The sequence below is a fragment of the Candoia aspera genome, chromosome 12 (genome assembly GCF_035149785.1).
Source record: "Candoia aspera isolate rCanAsp1 chromosome 12, rCanAsp1.hap2, whole genome shotgun sequence".
Lineage (NCBI taxonomy): Eukaryota > Metazoa > Chordata > Lepidosauria > Squamata > Boidae > Candoia > Candoia aspera.
In genome coordinates, this window is record NC_086164.1 from 10,800,275 (window position 1) to 10,818,237 (window position 17,963).

General features: G+C 46.8%; 1 protein-coding gene across 2 annotated transcripts; it reads left to right on the forward strand.

Moving 5' to 3' along the window:
* The first annotated feature begins 87 nt into the window (after positions 1–87).
* Positions 88–17,953, forward strand: CSTF2 (cleavage stimulation factor subunit 2). 2 transcript variants are annotated; one of them, XM_063313594.1, is made up of 15 exons: positions 88–205; positions 4,121–4,199; positions 4,902–5,071; positions 5,202–5,338; positions 6,287–6,406; positions 6,527–6,706; positions 7,588–7,711; positions 9,021–9,065; positions 11,380–11,439; positions 12,558–12,699; positions 13,131–13,285; positions 13,868–14,325; positions 15,996–16,121; positions 16,977–17,113; positions 17,789–17,953. In XM_063313594.1, exons 1-14 carry the CDS (start codon positions 148–150, stop codon positions 17,097–17,099), a joined length of 1,977 nt encoding a protein of 658 aa, XP_063169664.1. In that variant the 5' UTR covers positions 88–147; the 3' UTR covers positions 17,100–17,113; positions 17,789–17,953. The 2 variants fall into 2 exon arrangements, with proteins under 2 accessions (XP_063169664.1, XP_063169665.1); XM_063313595.1 differs by lacking the exon at positions 11,380–11,439.
* Positions 17,954–17,963: the final 10 nt, after the last annotated feature.

The following is a 17,963-nucleotide window of genomic DNA, read 5'->3' on the forward strand; positions in this document are numbered from 1 at the left end:
AACTCAGGTTTGAGCGCTAGAGTTTCCGGAGGACGGGAAAAAGTGTGGGACCAAGTGAAGAGGAAGTCGGCGGCGGTGCGTTCGACGACGGACCGGAAGTCGGCGGCGTGAGTTGGGGGGGAGCAGCGGTGGGCGAAGGAGAGGAAGATGGCGGGTTTGTCGGTGCGGGACCCCGCGGTGGATCGGTCTCTGCGCTCCGTGTTCGGTGAGGTGCTGCGCCCACCCGCCCCACTCCCTCCCCGGGGCGGCAGAGCCTCCTGTCGACGCCGCCTTAGCGCGCCCGTGCCTAGCCGAGGGGGACTACAACTCCCATAACCTCCCCTCCCCTCCCGCCAGCCAAGCTATCTGGTTAAGGGGGAAGAGGGATGTAGTCCCGCCCGTGGCGTGCTGTGCTCTCTGGCTGGTTTTCTGCGGAACGCGTGGCTTTCTGGAGGTGCTTAGACTCCAACTCCCATCATTCCTGGCCGTGGACCTCCCAAGCTGGAAGGATGGGGGGCGACGTCCAATCTCTACAGCGGCCCATTCCCTCCTCGCTGTCTAGAAGGCAGTTCTCGGCTTTGAGTTTGGGGACAGGGCTGTTCTGGGGGCCGCCTGTGCTCTGCTTTTAGGATCGGTGGCAAAGAGAAAGATGGTCTTCTTTGCAGAAGGAAGTTTTCTTGTCAGAGAGGACTGAAAATATCTACATCTCAAGATTATACCGTTTATACGAGTTTAGCTGCTTTCGTGTTCACCCCTGTCACCCACATTTATGCACTAAAACCTGGGAAATTCTTGAACATGAGTTGGGGATCTTGCTTGGATTTCAGCATCCTGAGCCTGTTTGGGCACAAGGTTCATTTATCAGGATTCTCAGAGAACAGTGCTGCATAATTCTGGATACATCAGCTTAATTAGAGGGGAGACCACGGCACCAGTTCTGGCCCCCAAATCCTAGAGTTAGGGGTATAGCTGTTTTCCTCCTCAGCAGATTTCCCCTCTTCTCACCCACCAACTTGGGATTCTGCTGATTGCAGCACCTGACATGGGTGGTAAAATGGCTGAAAGACAAATTGGGGGAGGAGGTGAAGCTGGAGCTAATAAGTGAATCCACTGCTTTCCCCTGAAAGTTGCAAAGTAAATCCTGTGTTTGCTGTATAGCGTTGTCCAGCAGGTGATCTTTAAAACACTTCTTTGCTACTGCTCATTGCTTCCTTGTGGCTATTACGTTGCAGGAGGAAATTGGTTCTAGTGGACAAGCCACCTTTCAAACACATTTTCCCTTCATGGTAGTTCTTTTTTCGTTGAGGAATATCAAACTTGCAAGGATTCCCTAATATGCAGTTCTGAGATTATCTGCCAAAACTGAAATACTTTGGCCACATCATGAGAAGACAGGACACCCTGGAGAAGATGCTGATGCTAGGGAGAGTGGAGGGCAAAAGGAAGAGGGGCTGACCAAGGGCAAGATGGATGGATGATATTCTAGAGGTGGCGGCCTCTTCCCTGGGGAGCTGGGGGTGTTGACGACCGACAGGAAGCTCTGGCGTGGGCTGGTCCATGAAGTCACGAAGAGTCGGAAGCGACTAAACGAATAAACATCAACAAAAAGATTATCTGCAAGGAAACACAGGGGATAGCAGTCTTAATTTCTTGGTATTTCTTGGTATTTTTAGCCTTACATGGTTTTTCATATGAATTATCAGACACCAATACACTAGACATGTGAAAATGCCCTTGCCATATGCCTGGAAATTAGAGGTATGCCAGATATTTTGTTGTCATCTGTTTCTAGCATAAAGCTTGGCAAAAGCATCCTGCTTTGAGTGCAAAGTGGGCTGTGTCAACCATTCTGGATGCATTTTGAGCTTTTGGAACAGCTGTTTAGAGAGTGAAACCTTCTGCTTCAATCTCAAGACCTTCCAGAATGCTCAAAATTTTACACTGGAAATTAAACATTGTGCACATCCCTGCTGGAAATGCATGCAGCTTTAACATCTCTTTTTGAAATTGTACTCTTGCATGTATATTTTTAAACCAGGTAGCAATACATGATGCACCAGTCTTCTGCCTGTTGCTCATCATTGGAGGATGTAGCTTTTGAATTAAACACTTCAAAACTGTTTGCTTTATCATTGCTTCTGTATACTGTATAGGACTGGGCAATGTTGTAATGTTGGCATTGCACTGTTTCTGATGTAAAGTAACTTAAATGTAAATTTAATTCTCAAAGTCCCTTCTATTTATTTTAAGCAAAACCAGCGTCTGATTTGTGTCAGTTCTCTCCCTTGGTTGAGCATCTCCTTTGCCTTACACTAAACTTCCCTAACGGATGCTCTTAGGTAGGTTGGGACTACAGTGCCCCAAATTCCCAGCCTGGAAGGGCTTCGCCTTGAGAAAACTCATGTTATCATTGCTTGTAGAGCCATTTCATATGGTACTGTTATGAGCTGCTTGGCCAATCAGATGGAGAAACAGTCCAAGAATAGTAGTAATAAGAAAGTCTGCTGTGTTACACCTAAATTGGTCAGCACTAAATAGCAAAGACAATCTGGGGCATCAGGCTGGATTGAGAAACCATAGAAATAGAGTAGAAACAGCAGTTATGGAAACTAAAACTTATGAAGCTAAGCACATTTCTCAATGTAGAGACTGTCCAGCTTCCCGGGTATCTCAGTCCTGGGTATATTTCTCTTTTATGTCATTGCTGTAATTGTTTTTAAAGCTTTAAGCAAAGTTGATTCAACTAGTTTTAGCTCAGTTTGTGTCAAAAATGCATGTAATGTACTTGTTGCTTCCTTCAGCAGACAGAAATCTCTAGAACTTGTTTAGAGCAGGAAACCTCTCTCTACTCAGGCACCCGAACTGGCTTTACATGGTAGACTGATTCCACCTCAGAATTGGGTAGGCCAGGACTCACAGTAGGCCTGTTTTGAGGAATGAGTTAGCGGTCTTCTGGAGTGAAGTAGGTACTTAAAACCTCTGCAAGGCTTAAGTCGCCCATTTTGCCCGTTAACCTCCACCATCACTAAAAAGGGGGGGGGGAATTGTTTTGGAAGGCACAAAAGGGCTGCTTGATATGTTAAGTACTAATAATTGTCAGAACAAGTTGAGAATTATGAGAAGAGCTTGGAATGTAGTAAAACAATGGACTGTTACAGAAATCTGGCTTGTATGTATGTATCATTTATTTTGAAGATACAAGTCAATTGCTAGTTGTTATTTTAACAGGTGATGCAGAATGAGTGGGAAGCAATATCTTTCCTTACTGGAATACCTCTGCAATCCTATGGATCAAATGAGTAAAAACCCACGGTCATTGCATTTGTTTTCAACCCCATCTTAGCAGAGAGCTTGCTTTAAACTGGCCTTTTCCAATCTGGTGCTTTCCAGATGCATTGGGCTACAAATCACCAGCCTGCCCTGCCTCAGGAAGTTACCAGGTTAGAGGTAGCTGTTTTATACCCATATTTATGTTTTGTCTGGTTTTGAATGCAAGTATGAAATATTCCAGGAGATTAAGTTCTGGGAAATAAAATGAGTGACCTAGCCCGATGGAAACTGACCTATGAGAAGTAATTGTGAGTGGAAGAGGGTTAGGCCTGTAGGCTCATTCAGTTGTCTCTCATCTTGATGAGGTTTTTTTTTATTGTTGCCATCTTCAACAGTATTTTTCCACTTCTGCCTAAGTTTCATAAGGCAGTGGCATAATTTAGCAAAAGTGACAAATGCCACTTTAACTGGCTTTGGTACCAGGCCTGGGGTCAATGTATTATTGTTTTCCTAGGGCCCCTGTTTTGTTTGATTTTTGCTATCTATAAGATTATTTCAGTCTGGGCCGTTCATTTGGTTTGATTTTTTTATCTGTTTTTAATGGTCTTTCTAGCCTTGTACGTCATGCGGAGTCCATTGGAGTTGGGCGGCTAATAAATCCAAATAAATAAATAGGTAAACAGCAACATTAACTACAACAAATGACTAATACAATATGCTTGCTGACTGTATTGGCTAAAAATAATAGGAATTTTACCTGCAGAATGCACCAGGTTGGGAAAACTGCCTTAATCTGTTCCTGAAAGGACGCCTGCCTAATTGCAGATATGCCCACAGATATTGATGACCTGCTCCTTTCTTTCTCCTGTAGTGGGGAATATCCCTTACGAAGCCACAGAGGAGCAGCTAAAAGACATCTTCTCAGAGGTTGGACCTGTTGTCAGTTTCCGGTGAGGAGCATCCTGATTAGAATTCCCTGAAACATGGTTCTTAGGTCTGGAGGATTTAGCAGTTTTGGGAGGTGTGGAAGAAGATGAGGGCTCTAGGCTGAACAATAGAGTGCATGTGTTGAACCATAGTTTCCATTCCTGACATCTTGGTTAAAATAATTTAACCAGAAGCAATGAGAAACCAGAGGTAACCTAGATCACTCTTCCCCAGCCTGACTTTAGGTATGTTCACCGCCTTGAGTTATTTATAAAAATAATAAAGGCGGGATAGAAAATAAAATTAAAAAAATATACGTATATATCAGATGGATCAGTCTGGAGCTTCCAATAGAGAATGGCTACTCTGGAGAACGCTACAATTCAAAATGCACAATATTGGCCTATGTTAGAGATGGGAAAGCAGGACCTTCCCAATAATGCTGAACTGCCATTTCCAGTATCCTTCACCATTGGCTATGCTGGCCATCCCTATGCAGCAACATCTGGAGGGTGATGGCTTGCCCTGTTCTAGTTTAGACATACAGTCCAACATGTATAAAGTAATTTCCTTTTGTGAGATGGGATCATCAGTTTTAATTCTCACGTCCTCATTACCAGCCCCTTCTGCCTCCCTCCCTCCCTCCCTCCCTCTCTCTCTGAAACACGCTACACAGTTATCTTCCTGGGCATAACTGTCTTGGTTTTCTCTGCTCTGCCAACCAGATTGGTCTACGACAGAGAGACGGGCAAGCCAAAAGGCTATGGCTTTTGCGAGTATCAGGACCAAGAGACGGCGCTCAGTGCCATGCGGAATCTCAACGGGCGTGAATTTAGTGGGCGAGCGCTGCGTGTGGACAACGCAGCCAGTGAGAAGAACAAGGAGGAACTCAAGAGTGAGTCTGAAAGCCATCAGAAGGCTGGGGAGGGGAGGGGAGGGGAGGGGGTGGCTGTGACTCTGCACTGTTTGCAGCATGGGTGCTCAGTGCTCCCTGGCCCTGAGGCTTTTCTTCATTTCTCTGCTAGGCCTGGGCACAGGGGCGCCCATCATAGAGTCGCCCTATGGAGACCCCGTGAACCCTGAGGATGCTCCTGAGTCCATCAGCAGGGCGGTGGCCAGCCTCCCTCCCGAGCAGATGTTTGAACTGATGAAGCAGATGAAGGTTGGAGGGCAGGCAGTCAAGAGATCATGGAGGAGGGAGGGATTTCCCAGCTGCTTGATTGTCTTGTTAGTCGCAGAAGAGGGATGGTCCTCTCCTTCCCAACTGGCATGGAAAAGAAGCCGGCCTTTGGTTGCGAGTCAGAAAGCTCAGGCCTCTTCTCCTGCCAGTCCGTCTGATGGAAGCATCTCCCTCTCTGTTTGCAAAGGAAGGGGAACATACCCTTCAGTTAGTGGAAGATGGGAAGTTGAGTTGGAGAACTGTCTCTCTCCTGAAGCGGAATAGTTGACTGGGAGTGCAGGGCAATGTATCGGATGCAGAAGAAAAGCATGTGGGAATTGGAAGAAGGAGTGAGTCCATCAGGGGACAGAAATAGATCTCTTAACCTGAGCGGATCCTCATAGCACCAGACCCTGTTTTATGCCAGATCAGACTATTTCTCAAACCCATCAATACCAGTAGGTTCCCAGGCTTCTAGGTAAAAAGTCTGCCTCCTCACCTTTTTTAAATTACAAATCGCTCGAGTCTCTCTAAAGCAGCTTTCTCCAACCTGGTGCCCTTGAGATGTGGAGGACTGCGAAGGAGAGGGGGTGGGAGGAGAGATCAGATTGGAGAAGGTTGTTTTAAAACTGGAATTTTAACACCTTGTGGATGCTGAGCACATGCCCTATCTGTCACAAAGTGATGGTTCCATCCCCTGTAGGGAATACAGTGTGCAAAAAATGAGGTGTTGGAGAGATAAATAGAAATATTTATTCATCTCTATAAAGAGATGGCTTTTCAATATTTGCCTGAGCCATAAATAGCTTTTTCACCACATCTGAGAATTAACTTGTTTTCTCCTGTCCGAGTTGTCAAACCCTGAGCTGTGGAGAAACGCTCCAGAAGTTGGGAGATGACAGGTTCGTTGATGCTCGTGTTCCAGATTCTCCCCTTTTCTGTTTTTTCCAGCTGTGTGTCCAGAACAGTCCTCAGGAGGCGCGGAGTATGCTCTTGCAGAATCCTCAACTCGCCTACGCCTTACTGCAGGCCCAAGTGGTGATGCGTATTGTTGATCCAGAGATCGCGCTGGTATGTTTGCAATCTTTCCAGCCTTGGGGTAAGAGGCAGAGCCATGCGCTTTTGTGTCTTGAACATCTTTCTGGTACCCTGACAAACGCTGATCTTGCTTTTCTCTCTTCTGTCATTCAGAAAATTCTTCATCGCCAAACCAGCGTCCCATCTCTGATTCCTGGAAATGCACAGCCAGGGCCAGGGCAAGGTCCTGGTCCTGGGCCAGGAGCTGGTCCTGGTCCTGGACCTGGGCCAGGACCTGGTCCAAATGCTCAGATGAACCAGCCAAACGTCCCTTCTTCTCAGCCACAACCAATCGTAAGCAGCTATTGTTTCAGCTGAATCTTTTCCTTCAGTCTGTGTTCCAAATCTCTTTCCGGTTTTAAAGAGCGTTTATTGGTTTAGGGTATATAGTGATTTGCAGATATTCATAGGACATAGCTCTTCCTGTTTGTAGTTGTTATTGCTAAAGTATAATAATTAAACAATATAATAATAATCACCCAATAAAGTTTGTAAGTACAAAAATATTAGCCCGTTAACGGTAAGTAAATTAAAATGAATGGGAAAGTGATAGGATCGATCAGTACATCAGTAACATAATCATGTAGATGCCTTACAAATCTGTTTGGATTGCAACTCCTAAATCCATTCACTTTTAAGATGTTGCAAGACTTTTCTCTGGTTTTGCTGGAAAAAGCTAAAACTTCCAGAGTAGCCTACTGGAAACTGTAAGAAATCCCAGGGAATGGATAAAGTCTCTGCTGAGCACTGGGATGCCTGGGAATTGGCCCCAGCTAGGGAAGGCTGATTATTATTATTTTATTTTAATTTGTTTGATCTTTTCTTTTGGGAAATACTAATGCGAGTTTGTGTCCCACTCTAGTCATTTCTCAGGTATGTTATTAGACGACACTAATAAGCCAAACTCTACTAAGACAATTATTCTGTATGATTGGTATCATATTAGACAGCAAGGGTTTGTACGATAACCTATACAAAAATATTTCATAAATACCGAAAAATAGCATGTGACAGAAGAGGCAAAGCTGGAATTATTTCCCTGACCAGGGATTTTATTAAATTTTTGACCGGTGCAGCAGTCAGTCTCATATGTGGAGCATCCAGGTTCAAGGTAGCCCACTCTTTAAAACTCTGTGAAACCTCATTGTGTTTTTCTCTTTCTTTCCTCTGAGCAGGGGGGGATGCATGTCAATGGAGCTGCTCCCCTGATGCAGCCTCCCATGCAAGGAGGAGTGCCTGCTCCAGGCCAGATGCCAGCTTCGGTGCCCGGACCTGGGCCTGGCCCCATGGCTCCAGGAGGTGAGTTTGTCAATGTGTTGGTCTTTCCCAGCCTATTTCCTAGCTCTGGGGGCTCTAAAGATTCTTGTATGCAGAATCATGGATGCTGGAGCAGGTTGGGAACATCAAATAAGGAGGAGAAAATTGGCCAAATTAAGTTTAATCCTACGTACTTGGGAGTGAGCTCCTGGATTCATAAGTAGTCGTGCTTAAATTTGCATTGAATTGCACTACAGGTAGTCATCACTTAACAACCACAATTAGGACCAGAATTTCGGTCACTAAGCGATACAGTCATTAAATGTGGCACCTTGTGACCAGACCCGATTTTATGACCATTTTTACTGCAATCGTTAAGCCAATCACTGCAGTTGTTGAGTGAATCGCGTTGGTCATTAAGCGAATCAATGGTTCCCTATTGATTTGGCTTGTCGGAAGCCGGCTAGGAAGGTCACAAATCGTGATCGTGTGACCGCAGGACGTTGCAACTGTTGTAAATGCGAGACCGTTGCCAAGTGCTGAAATCATGATCGCATGACCGTTGGGGTGGTGCAACGGTCATAACTTTGAGGATAGGTCATAAGTAACTTTTTTAGCCCCATCATATCTAAACTAGATAATTTAGACTAGACTATAAATAAGATGGATAATTTATACGAAAAGAAATGGATTTCTAAGTTGGATGGCAATTTCTTTTTTATATCACTCTATAAATAAAGTCTCAGTGAAAACTGCTGGTTAGTTTGTTCCACTCCCAAATTACAAATAAACATAAAATTCCCAAGCAACAGCAGTGTGCAATAACTTATGCTCAGCCTTGATTTCTTTAGTCATGGCTTGCTCAGTAGCCAGATTCACCCTAAGTTGGAAACATTTCCATTTTAATCATGATGGTATGAAAAATCAGACCTATATATATTCTCTCAGGGTTGGCTGCTTTGAACAGTTCCTTTTTGAAAAACATCATGATACATCACTTCCTCCAACTTGAAACGTGTTCTGAAAATTCCAATTTAGAAAATTAGCTCAGCCAGTGCCTTTGGTCGCTAGCAGGATGCAAAGGCTGAATCTGGTCCTAGAATGGCCCCTGCACTAGGTTTTCTGTCTAGCGCACCGCCCCGTGTTTTGCATGATCCCCTGCCTGCTGATTCTGAGGGGTAAGTTGTCACCCCAACATATCAGGAGCGTATCAGTTAGGGGAAGGCCACGTGCATACAATAGCATTTGCACTGCTTTTGGGAGTAATCATTGGGCAGAGAGTTTGCCTCTCAAGCGTTTCCATTTCCATCGATTCGCCTACCTGATGGCTGTGGTGAATGTTCTCCTGCAGGTAGCATGCCCGGGAGCGGCCCGATGCTCTTGGAACGCGGACAAGGTAAATGCATCATTCGCCCTCGGTTAGAGCACAGGTCTCTGGGAGGCTGAGATTTTATAAGTTCAGGCAATGCCGGATTTGGACCGAGAGGGTCTCTATATCAGGGGGTTCCCTACAAACAGGGTGCAAGAAATTTGCAGCCCCACGCTCCTTTCTCTGCAAGCTCCCTCTGGTCCAAAGTTAGCAGGCCATGGTTTGCTGCTCCTGTGACATGGAAAGCGCATTAAAACAGCAGTGTAAGCCCTATAAATAGACTTAATATACTTAAAAATAACAAGCAAAGCAAATCCACCAAGGGAAAAACAGAATCCCGCAGCCCCACCCATTTGCATGATGCGGTTCCATCCACTTTGCATCAACACCCCCTACCCACACCCCGCCTTCTAGAAACGTATTATGTGGCTCCCGGCTGCCAAACAATCGCCCACCCCAACGTTTCCCTTTCCCGACTAACTCGCGCCAACCGACCGACCGTGTAGCTCTCCCAGGTTTTCGGTAACTCTGTCCCTCCGTTTCTCTTTGCGCTTAGTGGACAATGAGAGCGATGCTTTCCCCAGTAATGCTCCACCAGGTACTTGCATGCCCTGCAGAAAACAGGGAACGCCACCCTTGGTTGAACTCCTCCAGGGCGCCCTCTGGTAGTGCTTGAGCCAAGCTGCGCCTGCTTTCTTTCATTTAGCCAGCAGAGGGTGCTGCTGCCCACTTTTTGAGATGCTTTTTTATTTATTTATTTGTTTGTTTATGTGATGACATTGACTTTGCACAAGGTAATGGGGCTTGCTTTGTCCTGGTGATGGAGGCCAAAGAGGGGTATGTCTGGAAACATCCCTGCATGTTTTCCCACTGGTTGCACTGAAAATAACACTAGATTTGTCACTGCCACCCCTTCCCAAAGTTCCTAAGAACTGCCTTGCTGGGTTAGGCAAAATCCTATTTTAGCCCCAAGTTCTGATCACAGGCTGCCAAATGTCCTGGAAGCTTGCTGACAGACCATGATGTAGATATCTATCAGAAGGGGTTTTTTTTAAAAAAAAAATCTATTTATTTCCTTAATTTTCTTTCCAGTCCCATCCCTGGGACAAATTGCAGTATTCTCCTGAATTCATCTGGTTCGCCTTAATGACTGGGTGGAAGAGAGAAGCCTTCAGCCACCTCTGTTCTTTTGCTCAGAAGTAATACCTGTGGGAAGTGGAGCTTACTCTTAAAAAAACGACACAATTTCAGCCACGCAGAGCTGAGTGGGTGTTTGCCCTGGAGTCTCTCGCATCTCCTTCTCCTGCAATGCTGCATTATCTTTTGAGGACACCCTTGTTTTGCAATTCCCCTAAAACTAAAACTGCCAAAATTGAAAGTACCGTGTTCTTCTAAAAACAGAGTCCCATGGGTTCTAATTCCCCCTTAGCCTGGCCAGGAAACCCGCTGAGTGCCTTTTGGTCTTCCTTACGAGTTTACTTAGTCATTCTCTCCCTAGATCGGGCTCTGTGTTCCCCAGTCGTTGGTTAGGTTTATGCATTGCATGATGCAACAACCTAGTTGGTTTAGCTTTGGGTTAGTGGGCTCTAAATTGAACTAGCCTTTGTGGTTAATAAGTCATTGTTTATGGCTGGGTGCTTCAGCAGCAAACCTGAATAAAACAATGCCTTACTCTGGTGTGTGAAAGCAGCTGTTATCCCAAATGGCGTTGAATTTTCCACCTCCGCTGCTCCAATCAGTTTACAGATCATTAAAAACTTTGACAATAAGTACCTTGAAATGCACTTTCATTGCAAAAAGACCGAACATCCATCGGAGATTAAACGCCATCAAGGACACGGGCGCCTGATGCTATGCAAAGGAGCTCCATTTCTCGCCTCTAAAGACTGGGAGGCACCCGGACTAGGGTAGACCTCGGCCTCCAACAGGTTTGCATGTGAGTGGGCTGTTGTTGAGATCCCACACTTCTAGACCTTTAAGGGCTTTAAAGGTCCAACCGTAATTTTGAATTGTGCCAGAGATGGAACTGGTCGTTCCTGTTGGACTTAAAGCAAGCTGTGAAGTTCCCCCTTTGTAAAAGAAGAGGATCCGTTGGAAACTTCTCAGCATTTTTCATAGGCAGCGTTTCCCGCCCCTCCCTGCCACCCTGGTTCCTTAGACTCTACCTGGCAATAGCCTAATATTTCATATTAAGACTATTGCCTAAGGGGGCTGCCTTCAAAGGCTGGCTTCTCTCCAGAGGACGTGTTCTAGCCAGGTGCCTCTCTGTGCATGTGTGTGGCGAGTGCCTCTCCTGTTGATGTGACAGCTCTTTCTCCCTCTCTTCCTGCTACTCGGCCAGGGAACTTGCAGCTCTCTCCCGTGGGACCTGCCAGGCCTGCCTCTATTGAGCGCGTTCAAGGTACCAATAGTAGCCATTGGCCTCCCCTTGCTGGTTGCACCCTGCAAAGGATAGGCAAGACTAATGTGCGCCCAGATGTGGATCACCTGTTAGAGCTGCAAAAGAAGCAGCAGGTGCAGCTTTAGGTCTGGAATGAAAAGGGTAGAGGTGGGAGGATGACACCTGTAACTCCAGCTATGGGGGCAGGAGAAGGTCTCCACCTGGTGCTAGCCAAAAGAGGGATTGAGTCTGATGAATAGTTTGTGCTGAGGTATCACTGTGAAGCCAGAAACTTCTGAAACCCGTCCTAAGTATTCTTAATATAGTTATTGATCTTCCTTTCTTATTCAACCACATTTTCTCCTTCCCTCCACTTTGCTGTTGGTCTCACCATCCCTGTTACTGCTTAGAGCGGTGTTTCTCAAACTTGGCAACTTTAAGACAGGTAGACTTCAACTCCCAGAATTCCCCAGCCAGCATGGGGAAGTCCACACATTTTAAAGTTGCCAAGTTTGAGAAACACTGGTTTAAACTATAAAGTCCTTGGGGACAAGGGTGTCTTCTTCTATCTCCTAGGTTGTACTTTACCAGTACCTTAACTGTATCATAGAAATAATGTGATGCTGGAGTACAAACCATGTACTTGAAACTCTTTTTGGATGAACAGATTTTTTTTTTTAAGTCAAGTGAAGAAGAGTACATATGTGTACACTTAAAGTGAATAGGAGTGGAAGCTTGGTCCATTTTAACATGCCACGTGAAAAGATTTTAATAGGTGCTAGGGGAGCTAATTAAAATCTTTCCACGTGTGCTGTTCAGAACAGATGCAATGGGCATGTGGTATCAAGACGTAAGAGAAGCCGGACCTTCTGTGTGCATGGTGTGTGCTTGTCTTTTCGTGACTCTGTTCATCTCTGATAAGTCAGAATATGTGTCATTAGGGGAAGGAGCACTGGGGCTGCTGTAGTCTGTGTGGAAGCAGCTCATACCCCTCTGGGGCTTCACCCCAGTGTAGGCTACTTCTTCCATGAAGTAGGTACGCGAAGGAGAAGCACGTCAGTTCAAGGCATGCTGAAACACTGGACTGGAGATGGCTTTTCTTCCTGACTCTCAAAGCCCCCTTTTTGCTTCCTTGACAGTGCCCATGCCAGACCCACGGGCCCCTATGCACCGGGGGCCAATGCCAGCTAGTGGGCTACCACCCCGAGGCCTTCTGGGAGATGCCCCCAATGACCCACGGGGAGGCACATTGCTCTCGGTCACTGGAGACGTGGAGCCCAGGTAGGCAGGTGGGAATAGAGACTGTATTTAGGGCCCACTTCATAGGAACCAGAGAGTAGGCTGGTTCTAGCTATGGGTAGAATTAAAAGTTGTGAGCAAAGCTGTCTTTTTCTCCATCCCCTTCTCCTCTTTGTCGAGATCAAATGGCAACTCCATTCCAATTCTTTATATCCTTCCTGGAGCCGTGTCCTCGTGCACGGCTCCTGCAGACAGCAATCACTTCTCTAGACTGCACCACCAGACTTCCAAGCTGGCCCATGCACGTAACACTGAGCCCAGACTGCGTTCTAATGGGGTTCACTGAACAATCCCGAATCAGGCTTGGGTTACCCATCAAACAGAGCCCCCTTGTTTACGAGGCGAGGGAGCTTCTCTGCGGCTTTAACCTGGCATCTGAGGTCTCCTTTCTTCTCTCCTCACCATTTCTGCAGAGGTTACCTCGGTCCGCCCCACCAAGGACCACCAATGCACCACATGCCTGGCCACGACAGCCGTGGGCTGCCCCCCCATGAAATGAGAGGCGGACCAATGGGAGAGCCACGTCCCTTGATGGGAGAGCCACGAGGACCCTTGATGGATGGCCGAGGTAAAGGGCAGGGAGGCAACGTGAAGAGCAACAGAGGTCTCAGTGCAGGTGGTACCAGCCCCAACACATTCAAGGAGACATCAGGCGACTGATGATATAGGAGAGATACAAGAACATAAGACTCCTGATGACGTAGGAATAATTTTCGGAGCCTGTGGCCTTACAGATACTACAGAATTGTAATTCCCAATGTGCATGGTCAGTAGTGACAGATGCTAGGAGTTGTTGCTCAGCATGGCTGGCTGGGGAATTCAGGGAGTTGAAGTCCACACATCTCCAAGCTGCCAAGGTTGAGAAACACTGCACTGCACTGTTCTAGAAGATGCAGAAATGTGTGCAGCTGAACTGTACAGTAGTAAGCCGAAACAGCCTTGAAAGGAAGCATCAGATTTTCAGAACCAAATTCAAACTTGGGTTTACCATTGTATCCCTTACTCCAAAGGCAAAGGGCTACAAGCATTTTGAAACTCCAGCTTAGCTGCCCTGGAGTGGGTCCCTTGCTGACCTTGGTGGGGTCCAAGTTTTGCCTCTTTACCCATACAGTAGGACCTTTGTAAGAATTGCCTGCCTTCTTTCATGTAGGTGGAAGAGATCCAAGGGGCATGGAGCCCAGAGTGATGGATGGCAGAGGCATGGAGCCCAGAGTGATGGATGGCAGAGGCATGGAGCCCAGAGTGATGGATGGCAGGGGCATGGAGCCCAGGGGCATGGAGCCCAGAGGGATGGAGCCCAGGGGCATGGAGCCCAGAGTCCTGGATGCAAGGGGCATGGAGCCCAGAGTCCTGGATGCAAGGGGCATAGAACCTCGTGGGATGGAACCCCCCAGGGGCATGGAACCCAGAGGCATGGAACCCAGAGGCATGGAACCCCCTAGAGGCATGGAGCCTAGGGGCATGGAGCCTCCTAGAGGCATGGAGCCCAGGGGCCCTGGAATGGAGCCTAGGGGCCCTGGTCCAAGCCCCAGGGGTCCAATGACTGGTGCAATTCAAGGTCCAGGGCCTCTGAATATGGGAGCAGCTGGCCCACAAGGTCCTCGGCAGGTAGGTGGAGATCGCACCTGAGACAGATGCTTGATGCTTGGAGAGCATCTTCCCCCCATCCCCAGCCCACCCCTGATCATGCCAAGTTATTGATGGTGCTTTCTTTTTAAAGCAAACGGGATGATTGAATGCCAACCACACTTGTCCCTGTGGGAAATTGGCTTTGATGGTACAAATTGGACCAGGGAAACTTCTAACCCATAGGATGAAGTTAGACATTCGTTTTCCTATCAGAATTTAAATGAAGGAAGGATGACCAAATGGTAATCGGAGGCAGGGCTTTAGGGAAAAGCCTCCCCACTTCCCGAAGTCCCAACCTCAGGCAACCCGTGGATGGGGGCAAGAGGGAGAGAATCCAGTTCTGGGTGTGGATGGGCTCTCTTGGTGTCATCTGCTTCACGTACATGGGGATGGATAAGCGTGTTGCACACACACTGACCATAATTCAGTCAATAGTGGGGCAAGAGAAAGCTGGTTTCCCTTCAACAGCCCTGGATTGTTTTCCATTAAACTGCTGTCACCCAGTCAGCTACCTCATGACCCTGTCAAAACGGGCACTTCCCAAATGCTGCCCAGTGAGTTTGCCAATTTAAATAATTTGTGATCTGGAGACTCTAAAAAGGAAAGTCTCTCAAATACAGAACTTACTGCACATCTGGTCACTGATCTGGTCATTGGTTTTATTTATTTATTTATTTTTCAAATTTTGCCACCGCCCATCTCCCCCCAGAAGATGGGTTAGGACTGACCACCAAGGTTTGGCAGCACAGAACAAACCTTCCAAACACCAATTGGTGGCAGGCTCCAGGCCCCCTCAACTGCTGCATGCCCGACCAATGAGAAGGGGCTGGTGGTGGTGGCAGGAAACCCCTGTCTGTCCTCTCCTGATGCAGGGGGTCTTGGAATACCAGGCACTTCCAGAGAAGATGAGTGATTCTTTCCAAAATGGCTGTTTTGTGTGCTGCCAGAACCTCCCAAAAATGGCTGGGCTAGACTGTGAACCATGTTGGGCAAACAACCTGATGTGGTTTAAGCAATCGCTGGAATGAGTCTCTAGTCTTTTAAAGGGTGCAGTCGCATTGCCAGTAATGGCGGTTTACTGCCGAATTTTAGCCCCAGGCAAAGAAATGGAGCTGGATCTGTATGTAGCTCTAGGTTGCCGACACCCACTCTGAAACAACAAGCACTTCCGAAGTCTGGCTGCCGCTTAGCCCAAAGCCCTCGGCAGCACCGAGATCAGAGCGCAGCTGCCCTAGAGATCACTTCAGCCCTGCACTGAAATCGACCGAGCCCTTCAAGTGCTGATTGTAAAACTAATGCCGAAGATCCCAGGCTGGCTGGCTTCGTGTATTTTTTGCCTGATAATCTGCAAAGCTTTTTGTTGTCATTAGAGGAATCTAGTTTCCCCAAGACGTGGGCTGGAAAACCCATCAGTCGGTAGAAAGGGCGAGGGCAAAAGCTTCGTTTCGAATCTATGGTCTGAAATCAAAATTTGCTGGGGCAGAGGCCAGGTTGTCCCATTATTCTCTCACCAATAGATCTGCACACCCTCCCATTATCACCTTTTTCCCCCTCCCTGTTTCTTGTTCAGAGGTCATTACTCTTCTCTCAGCGCATCAATTCCATTCTGGCTCAGCGGGGCAGTAAATTTGAATACCTTCTGCCCTTAGGTTCCTAATATGCCAGGAACAGCAATGCAGGCGGGAGCCATGGCAGGCGGAGGGGTGCAGGCTGCGGCCCAACCCGGAGGGTTCAGCCCTGGACAAAACCAAGTCACACCCCAGGACCATGAAAAGGTGAGGGAAAACAAATCCTAAAAATCCAGGCCTTGAGCTCCTTTTGAAAAGGATTGCAACACGTTTTTTCTTTGGCTCCCTACGGCAGCCTTCAATCCTTTTGAAGTAAGCAAACAAAGGAAAGTGCAGTAGAATTCTCACTTCTAACCTTCTAAAGCAGTGTTTTTCAACCTCGGCACCTTTAAGGTCTGTGGACTTCAACTCCCAGAACTCCCCAGCCAGCTACGCAGGCCAGGGAGTTCTGGGAGTTGAAGTCCACAGACCTTAAAGGTGCCAAGGCTGAGAAACGCTGTCCTAAAGACTCTGCCTTTTTTTTTTTTAAATGGACTTTAGACCAGAAATACTCTGTTCTGATCCCTGAGACTGGGTGATGTTTTCTGCATGCTGTTTTTATTGCTTCTTTTCAGTGGTTTTTACTGTTTCTTTCTGGGCTGTTAGCCATCCCCAAGGCAGGAGCGAAAAAAGGGTTTGAATTTGTAAATGAAACAGACTATGAAGAATCCTTTCTCCTCTCCTCTAACTCACAAAATTTCCCGGGGCTCCTGATGGATTTGATGTCCTTTGCAAATCCAGTTCTTAACGTGCTTTAGAAATGCCAATTAACCCAAGCCATGATTCATTTTCTTTTCTTTTTTAAACTGGCCATTAACAAGGCGTCAAATATTAATGGAGCATGTTGTGTATTTCCTTGTGTATTGGCTTGGCCTGGAGAGGAGGGAGGTAAATCAGCTAGATTTATGGAAGAAAATCTCCCCAATTCCAAATGGAGATCATAAGCCTCCCACAGCAAAGCATGATCCGCCAAGGCTCCCCCTGCCCCGCGTATCATTCCCTCTCTTCTCCATTTCCCCACAGGCAGCCCTCATTATGCAAGTTCTCCAGCTGACGGCGGACCAGATAGCCATGCTGCCTCCAGAACAAAGGCAGAGCATTCTCATTCTGAAAGAGCAGATACAGAAATCCACTGGCGCCCCGTGATCCACATTCCTTGGGTAAAGATGGGATCTAAGCTGGGGGGGAACAGCAGTGAAATTGCACCGGTTTCTGTAAAACAGCACAAAACCTTCAGTGATCCAGTGGATTCTGTCCACAAGCACTATTCAGGCTTGAGAAATCCTTCCTTCCTGTTCTAGCTCTGGTTTTTTTAACTTCCGTACCTTGCGCCTTAGCATACCCAGGAGCAATTCTCTGATGATAAAGGGTGAAATACAGAATTTTTTTAGCCCGCCCTGTGTTGTAATTATACTATGTAAGCCTTACATCCTGTTTCTCATTCCGCTCCTGGCTATTTCAGTGAAGTATCAGTGGCATGTGTTTTGGGGGGAAACACTGTGACCACACACTGTTCTTGTGTACATTTCAGATTTCTATAAATGGTCACAAAGCGACGCTGTTCCATAATATGCTCTGCAATAGCTATGGACATCCAGTAGTGTTAATAAAAAGGAAAACCACTCTTCAGGCCTGGTCTGTTTTGAACACTTTCCGGGAAGAAACTGAAATCTCTCTCTCTCGCATATCATTCTGTCTCATTGCAGATTTTACTATCACTGCTCGTCTTACTCCCACCTTTTTGGTGTCAGGCTGAAATGTTCTCTTTATTTTCTGCAGGGGAGAAGACCACAGCATTACCTCTTTTCTTAACACTGTTCTTTTTATTCTTACAGGCTTAGAAAACCTTTGATGAAGTTCAGCCCCTGGCTGGAAATAACACTGAAGGCAGCTTGCGGACCTTTTCCTTGTCTGCGTCAAAGCAGCAAGGAGGGGGGAGTTTCTTGTTCCCACCCCCATTGTTTTCATTCTTGTGTCTCAAATAAAACTTTGTTCTGCAATTGAGTGAAC

Excerpts from the sequence above, each read along its gene's own strand:
- CSTF2 (XM_063313594.1), top strand. The coding sequence starts at position 148 with ATGGCGGGTTTGTCGGTGCGGGACCCCGCGGTGGATCGGTCTCTGCGC. Across the intron at positions 6,707-7,587 it reads CTTCTCAGCCACAACCAATC|GGGGGGATGCATGTCAATGG; the intron begins GTAAGCAGCTAT and ends TCCTCTGAGCAG. Across the intron at positions 13,286-13,867 it reads ACCCTTGATGGATGGCCGAG|GTGGAAGAGATCCAAGGGGC; the intron begins GTAAAGGGCAGG and ends TCTTTCATGTAG.